This window comes from Schistocerca americana, chromosome 3 (assembly GCF_021461395.2).
Source record: "Schistocerca americana isolate TAMUIC-IGC-003095 chromosome 3, iqSchAmer2.1, whole genome shotgun sequence".
Classification (NCBI taxonomy): domain Eukaryota; kingdom Metazoa; phylum Arthropoda; class Insecta; order Orthoptera; family Acrididae; genus Schistocerca; species Schistocerca americana.
The window spans coordinates 379,271,473-379,296,287 of NC_060121.1; the positions used below are offsets into that span (position 1 = coordinate 379,271,473).

The following is a 24,815-nucleotide window of genomic DNA, read 5'->3' on the forward strand; positions in this document are numbered from 1 at the left end:
GCACGTGCCCGTCGACCTGGGACCGGACCGCAGCGACGCACGGATGCACGCAAAGACCGTAGGATCCTATGCAGTGCCGTAGGGGACCGCACCGCCACTTCCCAGCAAATTAGGGACACTGTTGCTCCTGGGGTATCGGCGAGGACCATTCGCAACCGTCTCCATGAAGCTGGGCTACGGTCCCGCACACCGTTAGGCCGTCTTCCGCTCACGCCCCAACATCGTGCAGCCCGCCTCCAGTGGTGTCGCGACAGGCGTGAATGGAGGGACGAATGGAGACGTGTCGTCTTCAGCGATGAGAGTCGCTTCTGCCTTGGTGCCAATGATGGTCGTATGCGTGTTTGGCGCCGTGCAGGTGAGCGAAACAATCAGGACTGCATACGACCGAGGCACACAAGGCCAACACCCGGCATCATGGTGTGGGGAGCGATCTCCTACACTGGCCGTACACCACTGGTGATCGTCGAGGGGACACTGAATAGTGCACGGTACATCCAAACCGTCATCGAACCCATCGTTCTACCATTCCTAGACCGGCAAGGGAACTTGCTGTTCCAACAGGACAATGCACGTCCGCATGTATTCCGTGCCACCCAACGTGCTCTAGAAGGTGTAAGTCAACTACCCTGGCCAGCAAGATCTCCGGATCTGTCCCCCATTGAGCATGTTTGGGACTGGATGAAGCGTCGTCTCACGCGGTCTCCACGTCCAGCACGAACGCTGGTCCAACTGAGGCGGCAGGTGGAAATGGCATGGCAAGCCGTTCCACAGGACTACATCCAGCATCTCTACGATCGTCTCCATGGGAGAATAGCAGCCTGCATTGCTGCGAAAGGTGGATATACACTGTACTAGTGCCGACATTGTGCATGCTCTGTTGCCTGTGTCTATGTGCCTGTGGTTCTGTCAGTGTGATCATGTGATGTATCTGACCCCAGGAATGTGTCAATAAAGTTTCCCCTTCCTGGGACAATGAATTCACGGTGTTCTTATTTCAATTTCCAGGAGTGTATTTTAGTTCAGTTACAACGAATCAGCATAAATTAACATCTCAGAAACGTTGACAGACTACAACAGTGCTGGTTCTCATCGCATTACTTAAGCGCGGTCTGAATCTTGCTTTATACAAAGGGGTACAGAAGGCTATCTGTATGATGCGAAAGTTGGCACTTGACTCCAAATAACGAAAAGTGAGAGTTCATCCATATGAGTTCTAAAAGGAATCTGTTAAACTTCAGTTACACGTTAAATCAGTCAAATCTAAAGGCCGTAAATTCAACTAAATACCTAGGAATGACAATTACGAACAACTTAAATTAAAAGGAACACACAGAAAATATTGTGGGGAAGGGTAGCCAAAGACCGCGTTCTATTGGCAGAACACTTAGAAAATGTAACACATCCACTAAAGAGACTGCCTACACTAGGTTGTCCGTCCTCTTTTAGAATACTGCTGCGCGGTGTGGGATTCGTACCAGATAGAATTGACGGAGTACATCGAAAAAGTTAAAAGAAGGGCAGTACGTTTTGTATTATCGCGAAATAGGGGAGAGTATGTCGCTGAAATGATACAGGATTTGGGGTGGACATAATTAAAACAAAGGCGTTTTCCGTTGCGGCGGAATCTCTCCACGAGATTTCAATCACCAACTTTCTCCTCCGAATGCGAAAATATTTTGTTGACGCCGATCTACATAGGGAGTAACGATCATTATAATGAAATAAGAGAAACCAGAGCTCGTACGGGAAGATATAGGTGTTAGTTTTTTCCGCGTGATTTACGAGGTTACATTAATAGAGAACTGTGAAGATGGTTCGATGAACCCTCTGCCAGGCACTTAAATGAGATTTGCAATGTATCCATGAAGATATAGATGTAGATGTTACACACAAATTTAAGGAGAAAATAGAAGAGTCGAAAAACAACTGCTTTCGAAGTAATCCCGTACCAGAATGTACTGTTTACTCAACAATATTGTACATTACAGAAGATGTTCAAAGCGGCGACCACTACATTCAATACAGGCATAAAATCTTCGCAGAAAATTCTGGCGCACTCTATCAAGAACACCAGGCATCGTGCGAGCATCAGACATTGCACGGTAACTGGTATGACGTACACAAGGATTTTGATATGGCCCACAAAAAGAAAAAAAAAGTCAGAAGAGCGAGATGTACCTGCAACTAGACCTCCTTCCGATGCAATAGGGGTTTAACGTACCGTCTACATCGATGTCATTAGGATTGCTTTAAGGGCAGGGAAGGAAATCGGCCGTGCTCTTTCAAAGGCACCATGCCGGCAATTGCCTGGAGCGATTTAGGGAAATTACGGAAAACATCTAGATGATCGGTCGCGGATTTGAACCGTCGTCCTACTGAATGCGCCAACGCCTGAGACATGTGACATTGGATGCATGTTAAGACGCATGTTAAGTGATACACTTTCAGATAGTTCTGGAATAACTTGTCCGATGAAGATCTTGTGTGTGACTTTCGCTCTCTCGCTTTCACTGGTTCAGGATTATTTCCAAAGTTCTTATTCCAAAGCTGTTCTATTTTGACTCCTACATGAGCTCCTTCAGTTTGCGCGCAGCCTTATGAATCACCCTGTATGTATAAGAAGGATATTCATTGCATTGCCAAGCCACTTTACGCTAACTTAATGTGCAGCTATGCTACTGCTGAGATTTCCTGGCAGATCGAATCTGTGTGCCGGACGAGTTTGAAGTTTGGAAGTTGTAGTCCTGCCTGGATAACTCAGTCGGTAGAGCATCACACCCTAAAGGGAAGGTTCCGAGTTCGTTTCCTAATACGACACACAGTTTTGATATGCCTGGAAATTTCAAAACAGCGTAAAAGATTCATTCTATGCTACTATTCATTATTGCAACAAACTATTTAAGTAGTTTTTTTTTCATCTATACCTCTGTACTTTCTAACGCTGTTGTAGCTCTTTCAAAGAAAACAATGTAAAGCTGTCTCTGACGAAGACACGAGTCTTCTTACTACTAAAATTCGCCAAGTACCTTCATTCTAACAACTGCAAAACGATAGGTATCTTCACAGTTTGCTCGATCAACAACTTGCATTTGGAAGGACGGCATTTCAAATCCCCGTCTTGCCATCCTGACTAAGGTCTTCCGTAGTTTCCCTAAATCGCTTAAGGTAAATGGCGTGAATGCTGCTAAGAAACAGATCAGTCGATTTGCTTTCCGAACCGTTTCCAGACAGATATTGTGCTGCGTCTCGAATGAACTTATCGTCGACGAGACCTTAAATCCTGATCTTCGTATTTGCTGTCAGTAAATTCTATTTGCAAGAGCTACTCACTTCCCCCTTCAAATGTAAGTCAAGCGGGGTATTGTCTTTATTACTTAAGCCCAATGTTAAATAATAGTCCTGTCCCTCTGGGGGAAAGGAAATTGGTGGGAGAAGTCGGCAACAGTGTAAGTTGTGAAACTACTGTTTTACGTCGTGTACAGTGTGTATGAATGATAATACTGTTAAAGTAAAGTGAAAGGTGCAACAGAACACTGTGTAGAAAACGCACACATCACACCAGGGTGGGAAAGACAGAAAGGCAAATAAAATATATATTAATTTATTACATCCAAGTTCGTGGCCGGCCGGAGTGGCCGAGTGGTTCTAGGCGCTACAGACTGGAACCGCGCGACCGCTACGGTCGCAGGTTCGAACCCTGCCTCGGGCATGGATGTGAGTGATGCCCTTAGGTTAGTTAGGTTTAAGTAGTTCTAAGTTCTAGGGGACTGATGACCTCCGAAGTTAAGTCTCATAGTGCTCAGAGCCATTCGAACGATCTGAGCCAAGTTCGCTTAAAAATTACAGTGTTCACATTACCAGTTTCAGCAATTGATTGCTATCTTCAGATAGGGTCAATTCGCCGACAGTTTGTGAAGAGATATACAATTTCAGTTAAATATTGTGAACGTTATGAAGTATTATAAACTATGTCAATGAAAAAACCATATCGTCACATATTTTGATACGACAACGACTTCAACTACTGCAACTGCAGTTGTTGATGTGAATGCCAGCACAGCCATGGTGATTGTTCATGACTATGTAGAAGAGAAATATCTGTTCAAGTAAGAGACCCGTTCAAATGACGCCAGCACAGTTACACTCACAACTTGATAAGTCAGCAAAAAAAGTATTTACATGTAATGGCTACAACAGTAATGACGTTTAATAACGAAACCAACGAGCAACGGGTATGTTTCTAGACAGGGACGAATAAATACGGTGCAAAAATATAGTTCAAATGGTTCTGAGCACTATGGGACTTAACATCTATGGTCATCAGTCCCCTAGAACTTAGAATTACTTAAACCTAACTAACCTAAGGACATCACACAACACCCAGTCATCACGAGGAAAAAATATAGTTATTACTTTCTAAAGATCTGGTTATCAATGTTGAATACTTCAAATGAGTCGTTCACAAAACTAAAGTAATTTTGTATTCCTGATAGATTGCTGTGTTTTAATGTAAAAAGTAATACGATATTTACGACTACTTCACAAGGACTGCGTGCGTCTCTGTACGCGCAACCTACAGGGCACAGAGTTCCGCCTGGAATACCCGGCAAAGCAGCGCGCGTCAACGCCTCGGCGCGCCCGCCTGAGAAGAGCTGGCGGGAAGTTGCTCCCTGGAGGGCTGTTCCGTGGAGCCCCCTCCTGCAGGTACCCCCAACAATCGATCTCGGTTGCCATGGCGACAGTTTATTACGGGCGCGCCCGTCTCGTTACGGCGTTATCGCAGCGCCGCCGGTAATAACTTGCCCTCCGCCTTCCCCTGCTCCGGCGATTCGCGATACTACCTGCCTGCTGCCTTAATTACAAACTCGCAATCAACAGTTAACTGGTTCTAGCAGGCCCCGATCCGCTTTGCTCCTTCCGGGATAACGGCAACCCGTCAAAAGGCGAACGGCGCAGAGAAATCCGGACAATACGCCGACGTCGGAAGCAAATCGACACCTCTATCCCAGTCAACTGCAATTTAGGAGGGTGGCGCATTGGTGAAACATCAGACGATATATCTGAAGGTCCCGGATTCGATCCCTGGTCTGTCGTAGAATTTTTATATGTCACGTATCGTTTCTTTCATCTCTGTCAACGTTACGAAAAAACCGTACTGCATCTTGGTTCGGCGCCCACATAAAACTAGAAGGCTCCCTACGACTGGCTGGGTAAGTCAGTTCAAAGGTCGGAGGAAGGCAAAGGTGTACCAGCTTCAATAGAACCATACCTATTAAAGCACTGTGGTGCTCAAAATAACACTCGGGTTTATGACAACTTTGCCTACATCTAGGATGAAACGAACAAAAAAAAAAAAATGGTTCAAATGGCTCTGAGCACTATGGGACTTAACATCTATGGTCATCAGTCCCCTAGAACTTAGAACTACTTAAACCTAACTAACCTAAGGACATCACACACATCCATGCCCGAGGCAGGATTCGAACCTGCGACCGTAGCAGTCGCGCGGCTCCGGACCGAGCGCCCAGAACCGCTAGACCACCGCGGCCGGCAAAACGAACACCTGTGTCTAATTACTGGGGACTGGCAGGTGACCCTCATCGTAATTAAATGTATCTTATTGCTCATCGATTACACTACTGGCGACAGATCTCTGAAAACAGTTAACTAGAGTGCTGACAAAGTAGCGGAAGAGGCCTGCGACCAATAATGCAAACTGAGAGCACTCCTTATGTCACTGCTGAATGGTTCGCTTGAAATGAATTGACCATTTGTTGTTGAACAAATTCTATTTTTTCGCTGTCGGGGGCAGCCCATCTTCAGAATATCACACACAATGTCATCATACGAAGTATAGCGTCACATATGTAGGTCCTCACCACCAGTTACAAAACAAAATCGGCGACTCATCGTTAATTGAATAGTCATGATGCGGACGAACGTATATGACATTATACTTTGTAGAACCTCTTCACTACTGATTTTATATATATATTATTAAAAGAAAAGAGGGCCGGCCGGGGTGGTCGAGCGGTTCTAGGCGCTACTGTCTGGAACCGCGCGACCGCTACGGTCGCAGGTTCGAATCCTGCCTCGGGAATGGATGTGTGTGATGTCCTTAGGTTAGTTAGGTTTAAGCTAAGTTCTAGGGGACTGATGACCTTAGAAGTTAAGTCCCATAGTGCTTAGAGCCATTTGAATTTTTTTTTTTAAAGAAAAGAGGAAATTTTCGTTTTCATATTTTACAGCAAACTAATAAATAAGCATGTCACAAAAGCAACTGGAAAAAAATTTAATGATTCACTGAGGCATAAATGGATGTCCACACATGTCTCAGGTCGCACTTATCGTCAAAATGTACTGGTCTTTGCTTTGCATTTTCTTTTCCCAAAATAAAATAGGATTCATAATGTTAATATTTTTGAAATACACGATGTCCAATATTGGTTTTTGTTGATGTTTAAACAATTTCGAAAAAAAAGAATCGCACGGTAATTGTGGCAAATAATAATTTGCTACTGCCAGTAAAAATGTAAATCTTTACGGTACGTTTTACGATAAGCTTCAAAACAGTTATGTTTCACAGTGCATAAATATATTCCACATTTGACGCAAACGTCTCTTATCTTGAAATTGCAGCCAAGTTTCCTGCATTTTGAGGAATTCCTTGTCTCAACAAATTTTGATACTCGGTCAACACTGTAAGACTAACTTCTGCAACTGGTAGAAGCACAGCTCTTCCTGGCTTTTTGTTCACATTTTCTGTATCACCTACATGTTCACACAAGAGGAAAGCTACTGGCTCGAAATCTCGACGTTCTTATTGTTTACCAATCAGTTTCATCAAGTTCAGCAGGACAATCTTCGGTCAAAAACGAGAATTCATCTTCTCAATCAGATAATTCCGCTTTGATATCGCTAAGAAGAGCTTCTAATTGTTCATCAATTAATATTTCATACATTGCCGTAGAGTGTGGAAATCACGGTCGTTTCAGTATTCCATTATTGAAGACCAAATTGAAATTAGCAAATATGCATTATGATCTGAGGTCTACGTACGATCACCTTTATAAAATGGGTTATTTCACAGTAGGGAATAAAATGTATGCAAATCTGAACTAATTCTCAACATTTAAAATAGTTTGCGAACATCAGGAAAAAAACGCAGATTCTCAGTCTGATATTCAGGCACAACAATTATTTACCTGTAAATACCTTTTCGATTTGTAGAAGTAACCATTTTCTGTGTATGACCAGCTGTAAAATAGCATACGAATATTTCCTTGCAAGGTGTTGCGCCTTGTTTTAAAAGTACGAACTAGGGAGTCCACACTCGTACACCATCGGTCTAACAGCGGAAAAAGACGCCTATTAACGGAAAAAAATTAACGAAATTCCATATTGTGGACCGAGGGAACGAAGAGGTTAAGACATTTTCTATGATATTCTAAAGACGTAAAATATATTTTGTTCAGCAATAAGTGGTCCTTTCATTTCAAGCGACCCATTCAGCAGTAATGCAAGAAGTGCTCTCGATTCTCTGGAAACAGTAACTACCATAAAATATCCATGAGTAACCATGCTGACAGACCTGAAGTGGAATGACCATATGAACTAAACCAGATACCAAATTACGACTCTTTTGAGAATCGTAAGGAAATGTGATTCATTCACGAAATGAGTCGCTTGCAAAACATCACTTCGGTCGATTTTTGAGTATTATTCTTCATTCTGGGACCCTTACTAACAACGTTTAATAGAAGAGAAGGGTAAATTCAATGAGGAACGGCACTCTCTGCCACGGGATAGTTTGCACTGACAGACGCTACAAGAGAGACGATGTGCACCACCGAGAGGTTTGCTGGCCAAAATTCGGGAGCATACATAAATGCCATACGGAACTTTAATCAGCAGCGCAGAGGCTACAAAGCCGACATATTGGACAAAAACCGTTCGCGATAAGAGCAACAAAATAACAATTCCGCTATCACGCGATGCCGACCGTCCGCTGTTTCAGATGGTGAGTAGCTGTCCGATTTCCATCCGAGTGGAAGTGCCGAAATTTCGTGATCCATCATCTTTCGGCAAAGTTGAATTGTCACCGAGTTTCACCGCTATCACGCGGGTTGAGAGCTTCTCATCAGCAATCTGCGGGACCTCGGAGGTTTTCGCGTTGGCATGTCTGAATAATATCTTCTCAGTTTTCAACCCGCGTCAACTCGAATAAAATCTCTGCCATCGGAAAATGCACTGTAGCATTTCGTCCATCACATGAACGTTGTCCATAAGGTGGCTTAAATTTGCAATCGAGATGGAGAAAGATGTCAAGCTACAGTTCTTCGATGTCTTAACTGAGCGGAAGGCAGAAGATTGCTTGGTCACGCAGTTACAGGAAACAGACGCACACTAATCGATACTTGAACGCCGATAGTTTTCACCATCCTGTACACTAGAAAGCGGCCCTCTAGACGGTAATATACATATACAGAGCGGAAGTCTTTTTCTCACGACCACCAATTACAGTCTGAGCTACAGCACTTGAGACACGTGTTCAGAGAGAATGGTTATAGCAAGAGGGACATGCAAACGTTTTCATGTGCCACCGACGAAGGACGCCTTGTGAAACGGCAGAGATGGCAAAGATGGGTGCTTTCCTGCCTACTATGTGGCAACGAGCAGCAAGTTAGGACGTATGGGATGTGCTGTGCCGTGTTAAAGTCGACATGGCTCTTCGTGTGCGCCGGCCGCTGTGGCCGAGCGGTTCTGGGCTCTTCAGTCCATAACGGCGCTGCTGCTACGGCCGCAGGTTCTAAACCTGCCTCGGGCATGGATGTAAGTGATATCCTTAGGTTAGTTAGGTTTACGTAGTTCTAAGTCTAGGGGACTGATGACCTCAAATGTTAAGTCCAATAGTGCTTAAAGCCATTTGAACAATTTTTTTCTTCGTGTGCGCAGCGTGTGCTGTATCCCTCGCGAATGCGCTAGCATCTATATAGCTCAGGCAGTTCGCACAATTGTAGAGCGTTGTACAGAACATAAGCACAGCAAAGGGATCTTGACAAGTCGGCCATAGCTGAGCATTTTCTGGAAACCGAACACAAAATGCAGTTTGAAAACACGAGAGTCTTAGCTCATGCGTCAACATGTTGGACTTCGTTTTAAAGGAAGCGGATGAGATTGGAATATAAGCAACAATTTTAACAGAGACCTGGTATACATACTTAGTAGGGCGTTGGAGCGGGCTCTGTATATCAAAAAGGACAAAAGACGGATGCTTAACGCTTGTAGGGAGGCGCGAGCGGCAGTTTCAAATATGGCACCGGCCCCTCGCGCCACCTGACGTCACACGGTCCCGCAGCGGGCCTAAGCTGCTACGAGCTGCCCAATCACCTTCTGCGTACGCGTCGTTTCGGCCCTCTCTGACTGGTGCCAGAGGCTGCAATCGTGCCTATATTACCGGAAAACCGTGTCAGCTCCGGCAATCAGCGGTTGTTTACTCCTGCCGACGATGGCCCAGATAGCCTCCGAAAGCTCGAGAATTTTATCCAAATGTATGCGGCTTGAGAACCGAGACGCCGGCCGGGATGGCCGAGCGGTTCTAGGCACTACAGTCTGGAACTGCACGACCACTACGGTCACAGGTTCGTATCCTGCCTCGGGAATGGATGTGTGTGATGTCCTTAGGTTAGTTAGGTTTAAGTAGTTCTAAGTTCTAGGGGACTGATGACGTCAGAAGTTAAGTCCCATAGTGCTCAGAGCCATTTGAACCATTTGACAACCGAGAAGATTTTATTTAGTACATGGGACGTTCGGCCACGCGTACCCATCGTCTGAGAGTATACAGTTTAATTTTTCTGTGTTGGCACAATGGCTGATACAATGGACTCCTAATTCAGAAAAGCGGCGTTCAAATTCCCATCCCAAATTAGGTTTGGTGAATCCTCTCTAAATCAGATGAGACCTATGTGACGTTGGCCCTTCACACGAGGTTGTGACTGATTTGCTCTCCTTTTCTTCTCCCAATAAACAAGTACTTTAGTGACGTCGATATCGACGGGATGCTGAACTACAATCTTACCTCCTGTTAGTGGGATACAGCCAGCAGCGTCTCGTAGACGGACGATATGGATGTGCTCGTTTTCTGGAGCCGTGGAGATTCTTCGGGCTGAGTAGCTGGAAGGCTAAGTGGAAAAGAAAACAGCCGGTAGGTGGAAGCTAGGCAAACAGCCAGGACAGGCAGCGGCTGCTGCAGTCAGGGGCGATCGGACCTGCAGGACTGGAAGCCTCATTAGTCGTGCTAACGAGCCAGCATAGCTGCCAGGGCGGTGAAGCGTGAACACCTGCAGGCGGTCTGCTCTCTCTATGAGCCGCATGTAAATCGACTAGCGGAGCAGACCGATCAGGGGTAACAGTCTAGACTCGCATCGCCGTGCACAGGGGTTCCACGCCCGGTACAGATATTTTGTTTTGGGCATTCCGTGCTCCATATTTAACCATGGTAGTCTCTCTACAGCTACGGGGGATGTGGGGGGGGGGGGGCGTGGAGGTGGGAGGGGGGAGGTGTCCATCAAAATCAAAAATCAGTACGGCGCAATTCTAGAAAAAAAAAGCCTTTGATGATTTACGCATTCGAATAAAACGGCTGGTATAAAAGAATAGTTGAGTGCATCGCGTGAAAAACTACTAATCGTCAAGTTGCTGATTCAATTCGCGCTAGTCGGAACTTTGTTCCACTTTTATTTACATTCCATATTTATTAACAATTACAAACATTAATTAACGAATACTTAATTTCATTTTTAATAAAAACGTCTTTTTATACTTACTAAGCGCTTGAAAATGTGAGTTCTCGCCATCCATTATAATTTCATACAACAATTTGAAACAGCTATTTGGCCCAACGAAGGAAGCACTCCACGTGAAGCAGTACGTGCATCCTTTCTTCCAGGAGTGCTAGTTCTGCGAGGTTCGCAGTAGAGATTCTCTGAAGTTTGGAAAGTAGGTGTCGAGGTACTGGCGCAAGTAAAGCTGTGAGAACGGGGCGTGAGTCGTGCTTGGGTACCTCCGATGGCAGAGCACTTGCCCGCGAAAGGCAAAGGTCCCGAGTTCGAGTCTCGGTCCGGCACACAGTTTTAATCTGCCAGGAAGTTTCAAGAGGCAGACTTTCTTCAAGAAGATAATGTTGAATGTGCAGGTGACAATGATGTTGAAGCAGCAAAAGAGGACTCGGATGAAGAATCCGTGGGTGACAGTGAGAGAAAATAGAAGACACTCCTATTTTTGTGTATAAAATACTCCTGGAGTCATAATAATTACAGAGATTTGTAACTAGTGCACATCATAGCATGACTTCTTTTCCTACAACATTTTGGGCAGTAAAATTGGCCTTATAGGGCATAAAACAAAGCATTTTGCACTTACGTTGTATGGGGATCTAATAATTGTAATTAAGAAGTGCATAACCTAAAATTATGACTTGCTTTGAATAAACTTCGGGGCAGTGAAATTTACCACGATTTAATAGTAATAACAGTAATATAATATTTTCCCCTCTTTAGTGCTCTAGGGTTAAGCCGTCTGAAGATAATGTCTTCGTGGTAGGTTTGTTTTAAAAAAGTGAATAAATCTAAGGGAAGACCTGCTCCTATAGTTTAAGGCACCGTGTGACAGCTTCCGTAATAGGGAGGTGAGCCACATACCACACCCTGCGGCAGATTAATGATTGTTGGTCTGGTGCGCCGGCCAGCCAGAATTTGGATTTTAGGTGGTTTTGCACGGTCGTTATGGTATATGCTGGGCTGTTCTCCATCTCAGAAAATACTATACACTAATAATCATCAAACAGTAACACACAGAACAAGGCGCCCCGCATAGCTTATTCGCCATGCGGGTTGGAGCGAGCTCGGTCCCTACAGCGCAGACGACACGGATCTTCGCAACCCCAGAACTCTTCAGCTAGACCAGCAGAGGCATTCAACGTCATTGGTAAATCGCACCTCTTCATGCATCTGCATTACCACGTGCCAAAAATAGGACCGTGGGGCGGCGATTTAGGCCGACTCACAAGCTCTGGAGAGCAGTTCCGTCGCAACCAGCAACCTGGAGATCTTCACTATGCCGCGTCAAGGAGGGGGCCATCGTGTTCTGGACAGAAGGCTGCCTTCTCAGCTGGGAGTCTCAAGTCGTCAACAATTTGCTCGTTGAGGTTCGGTATAATTGTACAGTTCTTGTTGTAGCTGACGAACTAGTATTAGACCGGACGTTTCTTTGTCAGACTTAGATATTTCATTACTGTTGTCTCTCAATACTTCTTCAGCGAAATACACCATAAGTGTTTTTAAGTGTTTGTTCTTCTTAACTGAAGCTTGGATTTTGGTTTTTATTTTACGCCTTATGTGAGAAGCTTATTTTTCCGTTTTAACCTGAAGTTACGAGCATGACAATACAGAAACTTAATTAACTGTTTTTAACGTAAAGCTTTTAGGATTTTTATGTTGTGTTCACTGAAGTTTGTCGAAATCTTTTAAACATCACGGAACTTGTTGATTTACTTTGTGATTCCCGAAGTCTAAGCGGCTCCGTTATTTATGATCCATCATATACTTTGTTTCACTTACTGAAGGAGTAACATTAACGTTGTTTCATTTACCGAAAAACCATCCTTTCTTTTGTTTCATTGTGGAGAACATTTTTATGGAAATTGTGTTCAATAACCTTTTGTTTCTTCTCTGTACCTGGGCTCTCTACCTGCGCGCGCCAACGGCGGACATCATCGCAAAGTTTACACGATTCACAGACAGATGGCTCTGACGAATACCTTGCCTTACGTTATCTAACGGCTGTGGTGACTGGAAGGGCAGCCGTCCACAAGATTAGAAAACATAAATTTGCAAAAGTGGAAACGTCAGACACCATACGACAGGATAAGCACAAGGAAAGAGAAGTCAATCAAACACCAGATCCCCCCTTTTCCGCCTCATTAAGTGGAGAGCCTTAGTGGGGAGAACCCCGTGGGGCAGAAGATGACTCGACCCTGAAACGCGGGGCGGGTCCCGCTGAGCATTGTCCCCTGCTTGATTGGTCTGCTCGCTGGACGCTGCTGTTCGCTCGGCAACAGGCGGCCGGCGTCGTAAATCCAATCCAATCAACCGCCCCTCTGTGTCCTGTTCCGGGTCTCCTGGGAGGAGCCCCCCCCCCCTCTCTCTTCACTCTCTCTCTCTCTCTCTCTCTCTCTCTCTCTCTCTCTCTCGCTCTCTCTCTTCAGTCCCACTTCCTCGCTGACCCAAATCCCATATGTAATTTCTGCTGCTACTACCGCCCTCAGCTTGGTCAAAGGGGCGTATAGCGCAAGTTACAACAGCCCTCTTCCCAACATGAAAGCGGAGAAGCCTTCCGAGCTTTAATCGAATTGCTAGCGGGTGTGAGGAGGATGCACGGTGGATGATTTTGGGGCGTTCAATAATTAATGCGACATAAATTTTTTCTCGGCCAATTTCGATTGAAAAAATTCGAAATTTGTTGTGTGACATTCTGGAATATTCCCCGTTCAGCGTCTATAGTTTCATGAAGTTTCGATAGGTGGTGGCTTTCAATTACCGACCGAGAGCAGCGGCATTTGCGGAGAGTCAGTGCTAACAGACAAGCGGAACTGGTTGAAGTAATCGCAGAAATCAATGTGGGACGTACGACGAACATATCCGTTATGACAATGCGGCGAAATTTAGTGTTAATGAGCTATGGTAGCCGAAGCCCGACGCGAGTGCCTCTGCTAACAGCGTGAAATCGCCTACAGTGCCTTCCCTGTGCTCGTGACCATATCGGTTGGATCCCAGACGACTGGAAAACCGTGGCCTGGTAAGATGAGTCCCAAATTCAGTTGGTAAAAGCTGGTGGTAGGATTCGAGTGTGGCGTAGATCCCTAGAAGCCATGGACTCAAGTTGTCAACAAGGCACCTTGCAAGCCGGCGGTCGCTCCATAATGGTGTGGACTGTGTTTACGTGGAATGGACTGGGTCCTCTGGTCCAGCTGAACCGATCATTGACCATTTGCAGCCATTCATGAACTTCATGTTCCCAAACAAAATTGGAATTTTTATGGATGACATTGTGCCATGTCAACGGGCCACAATAGTTCGTGATTGGTTTGAAGAACGTTCTGGACAATTCAAACGAATAGTTTGACCACCCAGATAGCCCGACATGAATCCCATTGAACATTCATGGGACATAATCGAAAGCTCGGTTCGTGCACAATATCCTGCACCGGCAACATTTTGCAATTATGGATGCTATAGAGGTAGCACGGCTCAATATTTCTGCAGGGGACTTCCGATCACCTGTTGAGTCCATGCCACGTCCATTTGTTGCACTATGCCGGAAAAAAGGAGGTCCGACATGATATTATTTCTAAACGTGAAAACGCGCGAATAAGAGAGTAATCTGCCGTATAATTAATTTTTTTTTTGTTCTTTGGGGCCCGCGGCGCAAAATATATCTTTTAATGGCATGATTATTATGAATAATAGCCAGCTACACTGCCCAGTAAATTGTTTTTATTTTATATCATTCACGATGAGCCCATTTTGGCATATTGGCATCAACAGGTGCTCTGTAAATAGATAACGGTCTTTATCCTCACGTATTTCAGCAAGTTCACGATATCGGCGTATGGCATTGAACTAATGAGTACACGTTTGTTATCAAGACAATTACTAAAGAAATTAAGCAATTTTCTAAATAAAAAGGGTTTTAATGGCATTTGATTATCCTTTGTTAATCCTTCGGAAAAAAATTATGTAAATGTTGTAAATACGAGAGCCAAGGCAGCCTGCGCGGTGCAGTTTCGCCTGCATTTCCCTGTGAACACTGCTTAGCGGTGAGAGGTGAACTGTACTTAGCGGTGAGAGGTAAGAGTAATAAATAAAATGGAAGACCGTGGACTCACTCACCTTGTTGGGCTGCACATGCCAGCTGCGACGCTTGCCCTGCCGCTGCAGGGTGTTGAGGTCTGCCACCACGGTCTCGCCTCCCGTGTCGTACACTCCGGCCAACAGACGTAGCCTGTTACCGGGACATATACCCTGCAAGAAAATAACACCGTGCGTTACGTTCCCCCGTCATAGTCGTGTTTCAAAGCTGACAAGCTGCCGGCCTGACCTCGACTTGTTTAGTGTTCTGCCGTGCGGGTCGGCCTAATTACAGGGGTTTCTCGCGTACGAGATGTGTTCGATGGTTGGTTCGTTGATTTTGGGGAGGGGACCAAACAGCGAGGTCATTGGTCCCATCGGATGAGGGAAGGATGGGAAAGGAAATCGGCTGTGTCCTTTCAAAGGAAGCATCCCAGTATTTGCCTGAAGCGATTTACGGAAATCACGGAAAACCTAAATCAGGACGGGCGGACATGGGTTTGAACCGTCGACCTCGCAAATATGAGTCCAGTGTGCTATCCAAAGCGCCACCTCACTCGATGATGCGTTCAAAAAGTAACAGGAAATTTGTAATATAGCATACTGTATTAGTCCGGTTCGCACGATTTTTTCCTTGTTTTGTTTGTACACATGTCTGGAAAGTATGTGTACATTGTCAGCCAAATCAAATTTTTAGTCTATTGTCAGCTGTTGAAAAGCTTACATGTACTTTGGTAGCATAGGCGATTATTTATTTTGTACACAAATGGATCGCGAAATAGAATACAGCGAAGTTTTAGAAATGCTAAACATTGCTTCTTGTGTCAGCTATATGTAAAACTGAGGGTTTACGAGTGGTATAGGCGTTCAAGGAAGGCGGTGAAGACGATGAATACGACGAGTACCCTGGACTCCCCTACACATCGTCAGTCAACAGAATCATGGAAAAAAGTAAATAAATGTTGAGTGAATTTTATCCATAGTGGATGCTGTTGAACTCCGTGACTGTTCCTCTATGGGTTGTAGAAAAATTTCCACTACCAGTCACAGGAGAGGATTATTTATTCGTCACACGACCAGTTTCGGGCTTCTGCACACCCTCAGATGTTTAGACATTCTTACATGTTTATATCGCTGGAGATCAATAAAGATGAAGCATCCTTATTATAATTATGCTGTGATGACAGTTTTCCACTCAGTTGCACATTTGTTATCAATTTCACGTCCATGCTTCAGTTTCTTTTAAATTTAGCTGCATATTTCATTACTGTGTTAGCTAAGTTCTTTGACCATAACCTACATGTTTCTGCATGAGTAACATCTTTGCACCTCGTACATCTAAGTTCTTTGACCATAGCCTACATGTTTGTATGTGAACACAGTGTATATCACGAGTGCACGACATAGTAGTGAAATATGCAGCTAAATTTTAAAAAACTGAAACATGGACGTGAAAATGATAAATACGCAACTGAGTGGAAAAACTGACACCACTGCATAATTATAATAAGGATGCTTCATCTTTATTTACCTCCAGCAATATAAACAGGTACATGAATGTATAAACACCTGCGGATGGGCACAAGCCCGAAACCGGTCGTCTGACGAATAATTGTGACTGGTAGCGGAAATTTTTCTACGCCCTCTAAAGAAATGTTTATCAACAATCGCCAAATCGCAATAAGAGAGGTCGCCGTTGATGCTGGCATATCAGTTGGCTCATGCCTTGAATGTTTCCGGGTGTTTTGGGTATGAAACGTGTGACAGCAAAATTTATTCCAACACTACTGAATTTTGAACAAAAACAGCGGCGAATTCAAATTGCCTAGGAGTCGCTAGATGAAGACAACAACGGTGTGTAATTACTGTAACGTGTCATACGAAGAAACGTGGGCCTGCGAATACGACGTCGAAACTGAGATTCATTGGTACCAGAGGAACTGTTCAAGGCCACTAACACCGAAAAAGTTCAGTTGTGGACAAATGTGAAGGTTTTATTCACTGTGCTGTTTGATTTTAACAACAGAGTGCACCATTAGTTCTTGCCAGGAGCTCGAGCGATCAAAAGGTGTACTGTTTAATATTAATGATGAAGTTCTAAGAACTAAACCGGCCGTACCACAATAAACGTGTCACCATACATCTGTGGTGGTTTTCATTAGTTATTAATATTAGTTTTAATCAGCTGTGACGCTCAACGCGAGTGCTGTTTACAGGTTCAACATCGTCTGCGTGAAGCAGTCCGATAAAAATCCCCAGACTTGAGTAACAAAAGATGGTTGGGAGTGTCAGCGATCTAACTTGTGATAATTACTTGTGAAGAAACAGCCACAATAGAAAAATGTCATTATTTATAATGTCCGATTTCAGTTCGCCGGCCGCTGTGGCCGAGCGATTCGAGGCGCTTCAGTCCGAAACCGCGCTGCTGCTACAGTCGCAGGTTCGAATCCTGCCTCGGACATGGATGTGTGTGATATCCTTAGGTTAGTTAGGTTTAAGTAGTTCTAAGTCTAGGGGACTAATGACCTCAAATGTTAAGTCGCATAGTGCTCACAGCCATTTGAACCATTTGATTTCGGTTCATAGAGTAGGTTACCTTCAGACTGATTGCACTATTTACTGGTGCTGGCGACGTGCTGAGCCGCTGCGTATTGTGAGCAGTTACCGTCTTGACAATAAGCAACTGCTCAGCACGTCACCAGCACCAGCAAATGGTTCACACAGGCTCGAGATGGCCTATAGCATGTGCCGAAACGGGTCATTTTAAATAAATCATATTTTCCTATCGTGACTGTTTCTTCATAAGTAAACAATTCATGGCTTTAACACAACAACAACGCACCTGCTTACATACCATTGCTTGTTCGTGAATTTTTGGCCAAAAATAATACTGTAAGATGCCTCAGACTCCATATTCGCCAGACATGGACCCATATAATTTGATCTGTTCCCAAAAGAAAACCTCAAAGGGCTATCTTTTTACAAGCGTAGAAGAGATTAACAACGCATCACTGTGAAAGATAAAAGCTATCCTGAAGATCGAGTTTCAGAAAAGTTTCAAGGATAGGAGCGAGCGCTGATATATCTGTATAATACCCAGTGGAGTGTAACATTCATCTATACGAATAAATAACATTTTTTAGAAAAAAATAAAAGTTCTCATTACTTTCTGAAACCATCTAGTACCATATGTTCACTGCAACTCGGTTCCCCCGCTCTCGGCATCCCCCGTGCAATGTGTCAAAATGCAGTGCGTGTGTAATATTGCCTCCCATTACGTGTTACGGCGTATGCATGATGCTTTTTGATGTGTACGGAAAGCCAACTACGTACAAATAATGCTGAAAGGAATCGAAAAGCTGTGTATCAATTTCCGCGCAAACCAACGTTCCATGGAGTTACTTTTCTCCAGCTATCAAAAGGCAAGTTGGAAAACATGAAATTAAACATTACTGCGTACTCCAGAGCTACACTCTTTTTGTCTCTTCCGTGCTAGAGGTGAATTATTAAAGTTCAGTCACATCTGAGACAAGCCGTACGGCGTATGGTGTGTAATAACGTTGCGGTGGCTGCCGGCACTGGGATGACAGACACTTCGCGCGGGAGTCAGGCATTCTGAAGCTGAAACACAGGATTTTGCGCAGTAAAGCCGGCGTGCGCCGGTCGTGTAACCACACGGCGCTGCGCGCTTTCTCTCTTTAAAACCCCCGCAAATCCGTCTGACAGAGAAATCCGGGCCACAGCCGCATACATTGCAATTTCGTCTTAAGCAACGGTTCGCCTACGACCGTCACGAAAGCGACTCGAAGCACAGCTACTCTCGTTCTGCAAGCCCTGCGCTATCTACTGTGCATCGCTCTTCTTTGCCAGTCCAGGACTTGTAGCCGATAAGTGGACTGTCTGCCGAATGAAGGTTATAGTTTACTGTCCCGTGGCCCAGTTACTCACTGCAGACAAAAACATTTAATACAAGCTTATACCTCTACGGACGAGCTCGACAAATTTGTAACGCTTACAGTACATTGCTGTACCTGCATAGCGAGAAGCGTTTCCTTGCAGTCGCTGTGAGTAAACATTCGTAACGCTCCAGGCTACAAGTGGAGGAAGTGGCGCCGCACTCTTAGGATTTCTTCAATTACTTGAACAATTGCATCTCGGTAGTTCTGTGTGGCGTGGAGGAATGTTCAGCTGTTGATATTTATAATTGTCGATCTAGAAAAATGTAAGTTATCAACTTTAAGTAAATATTACGTAATAGACGGAATTTTGAGGTATATCTGTGTAAAAAAAACTTCACTCCTAGACCTTGAGGAGCATATTTTTCAGAAGTAACAAATTTGTCAACTTAGGCATTCGCAAGCAAACTTTTTTTTATATGATGAATCCTGTAGCGTTTCCTTAAGGCGAGGTTCAACAGCCGTAAATTATTTCACAAAATGCACTTTAACCATCAGCTGTTTATTTGTCCCCTTACTGATCTACCGGTTTCGGTTATTAACTATCATCCTACATCCTGGATGATGGTTAGTAACCAAAACCGGTAGATCACTAATGGGACAAATAAACAGCTGATAGTTAAAGTTCATTTTGTAAAATCCTGCGGCATTTTATAGAAAGAAGAGGAGTGTAGTCGCTCTTGAGACTGGTGGAGAGAGTTATGCCAGTTGCTTGAGTGGCTACTCAAGTAATACCAATAAGTACGCTGAACCGATGGCGTAAGAAGAATAAAGAAAGACTTGAAGTTAACTGTCCATCAATTATCGGAGGAGTGGCTCTTCTAGATTCACTAATCGCACTGTGTAGAATCAACACCATATGGAAGGAGTGCTATCATTTTCACTTCCTTGATAAGGTGATAGTGAATGCGTGGCTATTGTACAGAGGGGACTGTGACACTCTTGGTGTACCCAAAAATAAGCAGAGGCTATTTTCTCGGTTCAAAGGTTAGATGGCTGATGCCTTGTGCAAAATGAACATGGACGTAAGTGGGACGAAGAAACGAAGGCCTTCAATTGTAGATAATAAATATGCAAAGAAGAAGAAAATAGGTCATAGATCGAAGCCAATTCCCCACAAGGTTGTTCGAAAGGACGACGCTGGACATTGGCCAATCATGTCTGAGAAGAAAGGTAGATGCAGGTTGCCAAATCGCAAAGGAAGTCCACCAATTAAGCGTAATGTAAATTTGTGCATTGAAAAGAAAAAGAGTTGTTTCCGGAACTTTCGTAAATAATATAAAGTATGAGGGTGAAAACTTTCAAATTCTTAAATATTTTCATTCGTGAGCAAAGTATAAATGTAATTACTCACAAGCCAACATTTAATTCAAGTATATCCTTAAATGCCTAATACAACAAATATGTAATGCTGCAACATATATAAACATGAATTAATGTATTTTTTATCAATATATGCTTGTTGACTTCCTTAAGTAACAGAAATATAGTATTTAGAACTTGTCGCAGGTTCGAATCCTGCCTCGGGCAAGGATGTGTGTGATGTCCTTAGGTTAGTTAGGTTTAAGTAGTTCTAAGTTCTAGGGGACTGATGACCTCAGATGTTAAGTCCCATAGTGCTCAGAGCCATTTGAACCATTTAGAATTGTTTGCCTATATTACGTCATAATTCTGTCCACCGTTAAGTGATAAGAAGTATTTTCTGGAGGTATTTGTCTGGAGCAGAACCTCGAAAGGAAGTAGAATCTGAACGATAAATAGTATAGACAATAAGAGAACGGAAACTTTTGAAACGTGGAGTTTCAGAAGAGTGGTGACGGTTACATATGACCAGTGAATAGGTACGGAATCGGATTTCGGCCTTGCCTCATTGAATACACCGGTTCTCGTCAGATCACAGAACTTAGGCAAAGTTAGGTGCGACCAGTACATGGATGGGTAACTCTCAGATATGCTAAGTGTTGCTGTTCGTCAATTATTCAAAATGACAGTCACAATCGCTTTATTTATTTTGCCGCCAATCGGTTTCAACCCGCGATGGGGTCATCTTCAGGACAAATTACACCATTTGGTCGCTCGCTGGAGTCGTCACCTGCCTGTGCATCGTTGGTAACTATGTTGTCTAAAAAAGAAAAAAAAATTGCTGCTGTTCGTCTTCACGTTGCCTTTACGGCGTTGGGGAGGGCGGTTGGCGGCTTAATGTCCCTGACCATCAGTGTTTCCGCCGGTGTCTTGGATGAAAATTCCAAACCTTTCTGCAGTGCTGCAGTGTCTTATGAAGAGAGGGCATGTGACACCGTTGATTGTAATCCGTCCGTCGGATGGGGACGTTAAACTCGGCGGCCCCTTTCGTGCTTTTCGAGAGAAGCAGTCTATTTAAATACACTTCGCGAAGGAAAGGTGCTATTGTGCGCGAAGAACAGTAAAAAACCGTTCCAAATAGGCGCATGAACCTACCTTTCGGTGTCTCCCACCCAACCACGTCGTGCGATTTTACCTTTTTTTATTTACTTACAGGAGTGCTCAGTTGATAAATGATTGTAGCAATGGATGGAAGTGTTGGTGTGAACACCGTAAAGGAAGACCAAGGCTTGACTACAGGAAGCAGTTTCGAAGAGTTGCAGATTGGATATTTATGTAGAGATGAAGAGGCTGGCACAGGATAGACTAGCGTGGGGAGCTTCTGACCAGTCTTCGGACTGAAAACCACAACAACAACAAACAGGTCTGACTAGGCGTGACGACGCGACACGGTTGTAAATACTGGCAGGTTTCGTAACACAAAACATGTGCAGAACGCCTTTTATCCATTTCATCGCGGATTTCAGAGCCGTAAACACACATCTACTATACGTTCACTATCACGTAAGCAACATTCAGGACGATTTCCAGCACGGTACGTGAAAATCACACATAGCACCCGCACTTGCGTTCGGTGACTGACTATCTTTTCATATTCAAGTAAGACTATTAAAAGTGACACACGATCAAATTTCTTCGTTCTTCGTGACGTTCACATGCATTCAGCTGTTCCTATTCATGCCCGAAAATACTCTGACCATTATTCCAATCGAAACTTGATGGATAAACAGACTTCTGTAGGTGCCCCAGAATACAGGCTATTTACCTCAAGGGCTCTGAGCACTATGGGACTTAACTCCTGGGGTCATCAGTCCCCTAGAACTTAGAACTAATTAAACCTAACTAACCTAAGGACAGCACACACATCCATGCCCGAGGCACGATTCGAACCTGCGACTGCAACGGTCGCGCGGTTCCAGACTGTAGAGCCTAGAACCGCTCGGCCACCTCGGCCGGCTTATTTACCTCAAGCTTTATCGTTAACAAACTGGTGTTTTCGTATATTCTCGATTTCTAAATATTGCTACAAGCTTAAGTGAGCTTCACAAGCATGCGTGAACTAGCGCTTTCTCCATGCATACTAGACGGTGTGTAGATTATTTTGCGCCAGCATTCGGCCTGTTCAAGCTGTCTGATACTGACTGATTACTAACGCTACAAGCATACTAACATCCACGCTGCATGTGTACCGAAACGTGCAAACTTATACAAGCAAACAACACAACAAATATGAGAAATGTTTCGTACCGGCACTATGACGAGCGATGTGGATCGGACCAATCGCAAATTGCTGGAAAAGTTTATTCCAGTATATGAAAGCTACCCTTGTTCCAGGAACATTAAATCGATGGCCTATCACAGTAAGGCTAAGAGGAATGTTGGGTACGCTATACTTTTAACAAAATAGAAAGCAGCTGATCCTTTCATCAACAAACATCTTGTTATTAACGAGTTAATTTTTGTCAGAACCAACTAAGGACGGAAGAGAGAAAAAGTACAGGGTTGCACAGAAAAACGGGAAAATTTGAAGTTTATGTTGGCAGCCCTTCAGCGACAGCAGAAATGAAGGAAAGACGAGAGCAGTAACGGACATTTCGTGACCGTGCAGTCGCCCCACGTGCAGCTCAACAGCTTCACGGCGAGAGCTTCGGCATCGCTTCCACTATGACGTCTGAACATTAATGTCAACATGATAGAGATGTTTCTGGTTCCAAATCTCCACATTTCCAAATCTTGACATTCACCATGCTTGGTTTCAACAGGATGGAGCCACCGCGAACACTGCCAGACAGTCTATGACGGCAGAAACAGTTTATTTGAGGATCGCGTAATTTCCAGGGACGCCAACATCCTTCGGCTGCTCCAGATTCCACACATTTCCTTCTGTGACTTGCCTCCAAAGGGACATATGACGAGGGTCGTGTACCGGACTAGACCAAGAACCCTAGCTTAGCTCAGTTCAAAACACAAATTGAAGAGGAAATCGCTAGTATTCCAAGTGAATCTGAATATTTATCGAGTATTCAGGCGGGTGGCGTCGTCCAGAAGGCAGGATGTTTCGGCAAGTCAACTTCCGGCGTTACTGATGGATCACCACCCCCCCCCCCCCCCCCAACAAACGTGCGAGACCCGCGTGCGCAACACCACACAAAATGACGCCTCAGCAGTCGGGAGCTAGTTGTGTTCCCGAAGAAAATAAAACCCAACATCGATTAGATGCACGTAATAAGGGGGCGACTGATGATTGGGCTGCCAGTCCCATGATCGACTTGCAATAAAGAAATTAAAAAACCATCCTTGCAACCAGAAGCTAATTTATTCATAATTGCAAATCACGACACGGTTGCGTTCACGCCATCCACTAAGATGGAAAATCAGAACTATAGAATTGTTCACATTAACACCTTGTATGCGATTTCCTTTGCATGGAACCCGCTTTCTCTAATACGTGATTGCCCCATTTCATATAACTTCATAGTACTACCCCAGAATAGTTCTCGCAGGTAATGTGCTAGTGATGTTTATCGCTAGCGTTGTAATCTGATATTATCAGGCACTTTGTTTTTGCTGTTATGTTATCTCATATTTATCAGCATACTGATTACACCAGGTGGAAATTCTGTCCCAGTCTTTCTTCATTTTCTTCGGTCATCAACGACGATACTTTCCTCTAAATAGCGGTGAAGAATCTGATAGTGCAGCTGACGCTGTCTGATAAATCGATTACGCGATAGAGAGTATTAGACGTCATATTACGTTTCTTTGGAACACACTCTATGTTACGTTAATTTCTGTAGAACAATGACCGTCCAGTATAGCGCACTGTGTGGTTGTTCTTCTTCTTCTTCTTCTGTTTCTTCTATAGGGCGGTAGTTGGTGGCCGTATGCTCTCCGTGACGCCGAGAATCCCCCCCCCCCCCCCCCCCCCCGGGACGGAAAGCTCCGTACCCCGTTGTCTTCGTCTAGAGTAAATTTGTGTTCAAGTGTGGGAACGTTTTCTAAATGTTTGCGTAGCGTGTATCTGAGACGGGATATGGGTACCAGCCACATGTTTATTTAGATGGGTGTGGGAAACCTCCTAAAACCATATCCAGGCCGACCGGCTCAACAGCCCTCCTCATTAATCCCCGAGGCGGATACGACCTGTAGCAGGCTAGTCTCCCCGAATCCCCAAAGCGGTGTTTTAAGGCGCTCGACTATCCGGGACGGTCAGTACAGTGCACTGGGTTCTCGTAGATATTTATCGAGCGAGTCACATATTTGCGAAGTTCCTACGTGTGATTGTGTCTTAGTAGTCGACGACGTGGTACAGTGTCGAAAGCCTTTATGATAGTGACTATCTGTCACAAAGGCAGGCAAAAAATAAGAAACAAGAAAACGTTGGAAAATCTATTCTACTGTATTTCAAAATCACTGGACGACATATACGGGCCGGCCGCAGTGGCCGAGCGGTTGTAGGCGCTTCAGTCCGGAACCGCGCTGCTGCTACGGTTGCGGGTTGGAATCCTGCCTCGGGCATGGATGTGTGTTATGTCCTTAGGTTAGTTAGGTTTAAGTAATTCTAAGTCTGATGACCTCAGATGTTAAGTTC

General features: G+C 44.4%; 1 protein-coding gene across 1 annotated transcript in view; it reads right to left on the minus strand.

Annotated features, from left to right (window-relative positions):
- LOC124605496 (breast cancer anti-estrogen resistance protein 1) overlaps positions 1 to 24,815 on the minus strand; it is a 549,172-nt gene that overhangs the window by 62,121 nt on the left and 462,236 nt on the right. The window contains exon 3 of the mRNA XM_047137222.1: positions 14,949 to 15,080. Coding sequence (XP_046993178.1) covers positions 14,949 to 15,080 — 132 coding nt within the window. The remainder of the gene's footprint in view (positions 1 to 14,948; positions 15,081 to 24,815) is intronic.